Below are 8555 nucleotides of genomic sequence, written 5' to 3'. Positions count from 1 at the left end.
AAACAAGCCTGGGGAGGAGCTGAGGGGGTCCCTCTCTGCTGGGGATGGGGGCTTCCTTGGTGAGGAAGAGGATGGAGGGGATGGGAGGTCCCCGGGGAGACAATGGGCATCCCCAGACAGGGATCGGCATGACTGGCGCCGGCGTTTCCGCCTGATGAACGGCTCCGCTGACCCATAGCAGGATGCGGCCCCGAGGAAGTCAAACGTTAACCGGGGCCGGGGTGGCTTTAAATAGAATCAGGGACAGGGACGGGGATGTGGCCATGGGCAGCCACAGGGCCAAGGGGTCGTAGCCGCTGGCAGACGGGTCTGGGAGCAGGATTCTGTGCTGGAAGAGGTCAGGAGGGAGTTGGAGTGACAGAGAGGTGAGTGGGTCGATAGAGATCAATATGTTGATTGGGATGGAGAGACCAACGGACTCGTTGAGAGAGATGAAAGCCCACAGGACTGATGAGTAGGGAGAGAGACACCGAGAGGCTGATCCACAGGAAGATTATAGGTCAATAGAGTGAGTGATGGAAAGATTAAGATTATAAATTGATCAATAGACAGATTACATTCAACAAATTGATCAAGAGAGATCGATAGATTGACCAATAGAGAGACAAAATAGAAATTAAGGTCAATCTATTGGTCAATAGAGATATTATAGGCCAAGAGTTTGATCAATAGAGAGATCAATAGATTGATCAATAGCTAGATTATAGCTCAAAAGATCGACCAATAGCAATATAGATACCAGTAGACTTGTCAATAGAATGAGACTTTATAGCCCAGTGCATTGATTGATTTATTATGGGTGGGTAGATCAATCAAAAGAGATCTGCAGAGACGGACAGACAGAACAATAGAAGGATTAAATCTCAATTAATTGACAAATAGATCAATTATAGATCAATAAATTGATCAATAGACTAATGGGTTGATCAATAGAAACATAAATACTGATAGACTGATCAATAAAGAGGGAGATTATGGACCAATTGATGTTTGATAAATTATAGATAATAGAAATATAAAGATCAATAGCGAGAGAAAGTGAGACTGATCAACAGGGAGTCCAACAGATTGATCAATAGAGACAAGGGGAGATCAACAGGTTGATCAATAGACCTGTGCAGCCCAATAGATTGATTGATCAGCAGATAGATCAATCACTTGACAGAATAAGGAGTTGATATGATCTATGGGTAGAGGGACAGGTGGACACAGCTGCTGGAGGGACGATGGGTGGCACGGTCGGGTGCTAAAGCCATTGATTAATCAATTGATTGATTGACAGAGGGATGAAGGAAGGCCAGGGGAAGAGAATGGGAGTGGCAGAGGGCGGGAGGGACGGACAGAGGGAGGGACGGAAGGATGGAGGGACGGACGGAGAGACAGTGGGTGGCGGATCGAGCCGGAGACCGAGGGAGCAGCAGAGAGAGGGAGCAGGGCGAAACAGCAGCCAGCAATCAATCGATCAATCAATCGGGAGCCATCATTGGAGGGCCAGAGCCACTGGTAGGACAGGTGGGCGATAAAATTGATCGGTTAATTGAGTGATTGATCGATAACATGGCAGGGAGGGAGGAGGAGGAGGGAGAGCAGCAAGGAGCAGAGCCGAGAGTGAGAAATAATAGTCAGTGATCAATAGGCTGGCAGATTAGTGGGCAGATCAATTGATCAGATTGTTAGATTGATGAATTAACAGATTGATAGATCAATAGATTGATGAATTGACAGAGGGACTGATCAACAGACATCTTGATAGATCAATAGAGCTTGAGTGATAGATAATGACACCTGTTGGTTGTGATTGACAGATTGATACACTGATAGATTGATCAATTGATATTGATTGATCAATAGAGCAACTGGTAGACTGATAGATCAATTGATAGACTGATCACCAGAGAGCCTGACTGATCAGCTGCCAGATCGACAGGTCAGCTGGTAGACCTGTAGAGAGACCATTAAGCAATAGACTGATCAATAGATGGACAGATCAATAGATGGATGGATTGGTAGATCAATGGACCAATCAGCAGATGATCCTCCCTTGATCTCTCCCCCTGATCTTCTCAACCACCCCTCGGTCCATCCCTCTGCCCGTCCCGTGTCCCTCCATTGGGCTGTCCGTTGGGCTGTCCCTTGGCGCACCCTTCTGTCCATCCCTTGGCCCACCCTTCTGTCCACCCCTTGGCCCATTTTGGTCCTCCGCTGTCCTTCAGCCCCTCGGACCTTCATCCTCAGCATCCCTCCACCTTCTCCTGGTCCTGTCTTCAACCTGTCCCTCGTCCCTTCCTCCAAAACATCTTTTGGATGTTCCTTGGTCCATCCTTAGCTCCATCTATGATGTGACCATCCACACCACCCATTGGCTGTCCCTCCTCCATCCCTTGGTCCGGCCTTCAATCTAGCCTTCACCCCTTCCTCCAAACCACCCTTTGGATGGCCTCCTCTATCCCTCATTCTGTCCTTCACCCCTTCCTTCGTGCAACCCCTTGCCTGTTCCTCAGCTGTTCTTCATCCTTCCTCCAACCCTTTCGCCTCCTCCCACCCCCAGCCGGTCTGGGGACCCCCCCCAGCTCTATTCCTCGTCCCGCCATGACCTTCGTGGAGCTGCTGGCCCGCCTGGGCGGGATGGGACGCTTCCAGGTGACCTACGTGGCCGCGCTGGCCCTGCCTCTGCTCATGCTGGCCAGCCACAACCTTCTGCAGAACTTCACCGCCGGCGTCCCCGAGCACCACTGCCGGCCCCGGCCAGTGGCCAATGACAGCGTTGGGGACGTCCCCCTCTTTGTCACCATCCCCTCCGATGACCACCACCACCCCCAGCGCTGCCGCCGGTACGTGGAGCCCCAGTGGCACCTCTTGGAGGCCAACGGCACGGCCAACGGCACGGCCAACGGGGCGGCCACCGAGCCATGCCATGACGGGTGGACCTATCGTGATGGAGTCTTCGCCCACACCATCATCACCGAGGTGAGGGGCGGACGGTGGCCACTGGGGGGTGGGAGGGACACAGGTGTCCATTGACCCCCTCCCCGTGTCCTCCCCCCCCCCGGTGGCAGTGGGACCTGGTGTGTGAGTCCAAGAGGCTGCGGCAGGTGGCCCAGTCCATCTACATGGCCGGGATCCTCCTGGGCTCCGGCCTCTTCGGGGTCCTCTCCGACAAGTATGTGGCTGGCCTGCTGCTGTACTGGGATGAACTGGGAGGAATTGGGAGTGGGGAGGGTGGAGGGGCACGCGCAGGGACATCCTTCCTTCCTTCTGTTCCCCAGTGTCCCCGTTTCTCATCCCAGTATCCCATGTCCATATTCCCCACTCCAGTCTTCCCAGTGCCCTAAGTCCCTGTCCCAGTGCTTCCAGTACCCCATGTCCCCATCCCAGTGACCCTTGTCTCCATCCCAGTGCCCCATGCCCCCATCCCACCACCCCATGTCCCCATCCCATCGCCCTTTGTCTCCATCCCAGCGTCCCTTGTCTCCATCCCAGTGCCCCATGTCCCCATCCCAGTATCGCCAGTGCCCTTTGTCCCCATCCCAAAGCACCATAATCCCAGTGCCCAGTTCCCCTATCTCAGTGTCCCATATCAGCATCCCAGCATCCTGTACCCCCCCATCCCAGTGCTCCCAGTTCCCCCAGCGCCGTGTCCCAGCAGGTTCGGTCGCCGGGCGCTGCTCACCTGGTGCTACCTGCAGCTGGGGGTGGCGGGGGCCGGCACTGCGGCCGCCCCCACGTTCGTCATCTACTGCCTCTGCCGCTTCCTGGGGGGCCTGGCCATGGCCGGCGTGTCCCTCAACTCCGCTTCTCTCTGTGAGCTGGGGACCCTGGTGTGGGTTGTGTCCCACCACCCATGGGAGGGAGCCTGGTGTGGGTTGGGCCCCACCACCATTGACCCATGGGAGGGACCCTGGTATCTGGGTTTGGTCCCACCACCGTTGACCCATGGGAGAGACCTTGGTGTCCACTTCCAACCCTACTACCATTGACCCTTGGGATGGATTCTGGTGTCCGGGTTGGGTCCCACCACCGTTGACTCATGGGTCCCACCACCACTGACCCATGGGAGGGACCTTGGTGTCCAGTTCCAACCCTACTACCATTGACCCATTGGAAGGACCCTGGCGTCCACATTGGGTTCCACCACCATTGACCCACGGAGGGCCCCACAAACCCAGCTCCAACCCCAACGCCCATGGGACAGACCTTGGTGTCCACGTCCAACCCTACTACCATTGACCCTTGGGATGGATTCTGGTGTCTGGATTGGGCCCCACCACCACTGACCAATGGGAGGGACCTTGTTGGTCGGGTTGGGTCCCACCACCGTTGACCCATGGGACAGACCTTGGTGTCCGCTTCCAACCCCACCACCACTGACCCGTGGGAGGGCTCCTGGTGCCTGGGTTCGGTCCCACCACCGCTGACCAATGGGAGGGACCCGCGCGCCCAGATGCTGACGGTGACCCCCAGGCATGGAGTGGATCCCGACGGAGGCGCGCGCCGTGGTGGGCACCATCAACGGCTACTGCTACACCCTGGGCCAGTTCGTGCTGGCGGGCGCAGCCTTCGGCCTCCCCCACTGGCGCTGGCTCCAGCTCGTTGTCTCCCTCCCCTTCTTCTTCTTCTTCCTCTACTCCTGGTACGGGGGCGCGGAGGGGAGGCTGGGAGGAGGTGCTGGGGCACGACGCGGGGGTCCCCGTCTCACCCCTCGCCCCCCTCCTTCCCAGGCTGTTCGTGGAGTCAGCCCGCTGGCAGGTGATTTCGGGGCGACCCGACCTGGCCCTGAAGGGGCTCCGCAAAGTCGCCCGCGTCAACGGGAGGAAGGAGGAGGGTGATAAGCTCAGTGAGGAGGTGATGTCCCCCCCAAACCTCCCAGATCCCATTAAATCCCTCCCAGATCCTCCCAGGCTCCCCTCATTCTCCCCTAGAGCCCCCATTTCCCCTCTACCCACCCTAAACCCATCCCCAGACCCCCTCTATCCCTTCTAAATACCACTGCCCCCCCCTCCCCCCACTTAGATCTCCCTTAGTTGCCCCCTGATCACTTGGATCCGTCGAGATCTCTTGGATCCCCCCAGATCTCCTGGATTCCTCCCAGGTCCCCTGCTTCCCTCCTAGATCTCTTCAGATTGCCTGCCTGGATTCCTCCCCCCCCTCCCCCCCGATGCCTTGTGTCCCTCCTAGCTCCCCCCAGATCCCTCCTAGATCTCTCTGATGCCCCTCTAGATCCTCCTGGATCCCCCCCAGCTCCTTTCTCTGCCCACTACATCTCATGAGATAGCCCAGACCCCACCTAGACCCCTTGTATCCCCCAATAGGTCCCCCCTAGATCCCTTGTATCCCTCTGGATCCCTCCTGATCCCTTGATCCCTCTCCCACAGGCGCTGCGGGCACTGGTGCGCCGGGAGCCCCCGATGCCGGGGGGGGCCCTGGCCGCCCTGGTCCGTACCCCTGGGATGAGGACGGTCTCTTGCGGCGTCTCCTTCGTCTGGTAAGTGCGGTCACCTCAGGCCCAAAAAACACCTTTTGGGATAAAAAAAACCATCCTTTGGGGCTCAAAAAAACACCTTTGGGGAGGGGGTCAGTACCCATTCCACTGGGTTCAAAACCCAACCTTTAAGGCTCAAAACCCAACCTTTACGGCTCCAAAACCATTTTTGGGACTCCATGCCCATTCTTTGGTGCTCAAAACCCAATCTTTAGGGCTCAGCACCTGAACTTTGGGGGCTCAAAACTCAACTTTTGGGACTCCAAACCCAACTTCTGGGGGGGCTAAAACACCTTTTTGGGGACAGAAGCCACCTTTTGGACCTTAAAACCCAACTTGGGATTTAAAACCCACCATTTTTGGAAGCCAAAAGCCACCTTTTGGCGCTCAAAACCCGATTTGAGTGTCCTAAACCATGTCTTTTTGTCAACATAACACCTTTTTGGGGGAACGATACCCAACTTTTGAGGCCAAAGCCACCTTTGAAGGCTAAAGCCCGCCTTCTGGGCACTTGGACATGCTTGGTGGGTTTTGAGTTGAAACGTTGGGTTTTTGGGCAGGTTCTCTACCAGCTTCGCTTACTATGGGCTGGCCATGGACCTGCAGGGCTTCGGGGTGGACATCTACCTGAGCCAGCTGGTTTTTGGGGCCGTGGACATCCCAGCCAAGCTGGCCTCCGTCCTGGCCATCAGCGGTGCCGGGCGTCGGGTGGCCCAGGGTGCCTCCTTGGGGCTCGCGGGGGTCTGCATCCTCGCCAACATCATCGTTCCAATGGGTGGGCGCTGGGACGGACGGACGGAAGGACGAGGGGAGGGATGGAGAGACGGATGGAGGGCGAGGGGGTGGAGGGCGAGGGGGTGGAGGGTGAGGGGGTGGAGGGCGAGGGGGTGGAGGGCGGTGGGATGGAGGGCGAGGGGAGGGAGGGTGAGGGGATGGAGGGCGAGGGGGTGGAGGGCGAGGGGAGGGAAGGGGAGGGGAGGGGAGGGGAGGGAAAGGGAGGGGATAAAGGGCAAGGTGGGGGAGGGCGAGGGGAGGGAGGACGGTGGAATGGAGAGACGGAAGATGGAGAAAGAATGGTTAGAGGGGTGGAGAGAAAAATTGGAGGGACAGAGGCTGGAGAGAGAGATGGCGGCCAGGGACTCAAGGGGCTGGAGATAGAGGTGGGAAGCCCCCGCTGGGGGCCTGGGGGCGGTGACCCCCCCCCCGTGGCCATCCCCAGAGCTGCAGACGCTGCGCATGGCCTTGGCGGTGGTCGGCAAGGGTGCCTTGGCCGCCTCCTTCAACTGCGCCTACATCTTCTCCGGGGAGCTCTTCCCAACCGTCATCAGGTGGGCAGCAGCCCCCCGTGGGGCTGCCTCAACACCCAGCTGCTGAGACCCCCACCCACCCACCCACCCATCCCACCCATCCCTGCGTCCATCTGTCCGTCCCGCGTCCCAACGCAGCCATCCATCAGTCAACGAATCCATCCGAACTTCTCTCTGTCCACCATCAAACCCTCCGTCCGTCCATCTGTCCGTCCACCCAAACGCCTCTCCACCCATCTGTCCACCCGTCTGTCCAGCCAACCTCTCCACCCATCCCTCAACCCATCCATCCACCCATCCAACCAGCATCAAACCCTCTGTCCACCCGTCTGTCCATCCAACAACCTCTCCACCCATCTCTCAACCCATCCATCCATCCATCCGTCTGTCCAACCATCATCAAACTCTCCACATCCATCTGTCCATCCAACCACCTCTCCACCCGTCTGTCCATCCAACAACCTCTCCACCCATCCGTCCATCCGTCTGTCTGTCCAACCACCTCTCCACCCATCCCTCAACCCATCCATCCGTCCGTCTGTCCGTTCCCCAACCCGTCCGTCCACCCACCACCAAACCCTCCGTCCGTCCGTCTGTCCGCACGCCCACCCTCTCCCTCCTCCCGGCACAGGCAGACGGGGATGGGCCTGGGGGGCACCATGGCCCGCGTGGGGGGCATGGTGGCCCCCCTGGTGCGCATGGCGGCCGACATCACCCCGGTGCTGCCCCTCGTCATCTACGGGGCCGCCCCCATCGTCTCGGCCATCGCCACCTGCTTCCTGCCCGAGACCCGCAACGTGCCCCTGCCCGAGACCATCGAGGACGTCGAGAGACGGTGAGGGGTCCCCTCGGGGTCCCTGTCCCCCCTGGGGTCCCCCCCGGGGTCCCCATCCCCGTCCCCCTGCCCAGTTTTTCCCCGGTTCCTTCGCGGTAGATGGGAAGGGGGGAAACGGGCGTTTTGGGGTGAGATTGCCTTCTTGGGAGGTTTTGGGGTGAGAAGGGCTGGATTTGGGGTGGGAAGAGTGGAAGGTTTTGGGGTGAAGGGTGGAAGGTTTTGGGGTGAGGACTGAAGACTTTGGGGGTGGGAAAGGTGAAAGGTTTTGGGGTGAAGATTGAAGGTATTCGGGGTAGGATGGACTAAAGATTTTGGGGTGGGAAACACTAAGGTTTTTGGGCTGAGATCAGATGGTTTTAGGGTGGGAAGGAGAGCAAGTTTTGGGGTGAGAATGGAAGGTTTTGGGGTGGGAAGGTTTTGGGTTGAGGACCAAAGATTTTGGGGTTGGAAGGACTCAAGCTTTTAGGGCCAGGACTGAAGGTTTTGGGGTGGGGAGGACCGAAATTTTGGGGGCAAAAACTGAGGGTTTTGGGGATTCACCCCTGACCCCATTGTCCCCCCACCTCACAGCGGGGGCCACCTGAAGGACGAGGACGTCACCGTCCCCCTGGGCGCCGTGACCAAGGACGGCGCCTGAGGGGCGAGGATGGGCACCGGAGTGGGGGCGCAGGACCCCCCCCGCGGCCCCACGGCCCCCCCTTTACCCAAATCCTATTTATTTCACCCCAATAAAGCCACACCGATGGTCACCGAGCGCCGGCCTTTGCCCCAATTTGGGCGATTTCAGCCGCGGCCCCCCCCTTAATCCCCCTCCCCGCTGGGGGATTAAGGCTCCCGTCGGGGCTGGCAGGCGGAAAAAAAAACACGTAAAGGGAGCGGTTTGGCCCCAAAAAAAACGAAGGCAGCACAGCCTCAGTAGCAGCCCTCAGAGAAG

The 8555-nt window shown here is 58.2% G+C and overlaps 1 protein-coding gene across 1 annotated transcript; it reads left to right on the top strand.

Moving 5' to 3' along the window:
- The first annotated feature begins 257 nt into the window (after positions 1-257).
- Positions 258-8373, top strand: LOC118261396 (solute carrier family 22 member 6-like). The gene is made up of 11 exons (XM_035572215.1): positions 258-365; positions 2549-2967; positions 3057-3160; positions 3647-3801; positions 4462-4630; positions 4719-4842; positions 5373-5482; positions 6040-6254; positions 6699-6807; positions 7418-7621; positions 8192-8373. Exons 2-11 carry the CDS (start codon positions 2590-2592, stop codon positions 8256-8258), a joined length of 1635 nt encoding a protein of 544 aa, XP_035428108.1. The 5' UTR covers positions 258-365; positions 2549-2589; the 3' UTR covers positions 8259-8373.
- The last annotated feature ends 182 nt before the right edge of the window (positions 8374-8555 follow it).

This window comes from Cygnus atratus, unplaced genomic scaffold (genome assembly GCF_013377495.2).
Source record: "Cygnus atratus isolate AKBS03 ecotype Queensland, Australia unplaced genomic scaffold, CAtr_DNAZoo_HiC_assembly HiC_scaffold_64, whole genome shotgun sequence".
NCBI classification, from domain to species: domain Eukaryota; kingdom Metazoa; phylum Chordata; class Aves; order Anseriformes; family Anatidae; genus Cygnus; species Cygnus atratus.
Note: the sequence above shows the minus strand (reverse complement) of the source record. Positions and strands in the feature narration are given on the sequence as shown.

Bases quoted from the DNA above. Each gene is read 5' to 3' on its own strand.
- LOC118261396 (XM_035572215.1), top strand. From the start codon at position 2,590: ATGACCTTCGTGGAGCTGCTGGCCCGCCTGGGCGGGATGGGACGCTTC. The intron at 2,968-3,056 runs GTGAGGGGCGGA...CCCCGGTGGCAG, and splicing joins CCCACACCATCATCACCGAG to TGGGACCTGGTGTGTGAGTC. The intron at 6,255-6,698 runs GTGGGCGCTGGG...GGCCATCCCCAG, and splicing joins CAACATCATCGTTCCAATGG to AGCTGCAGACGCTGCGCATG.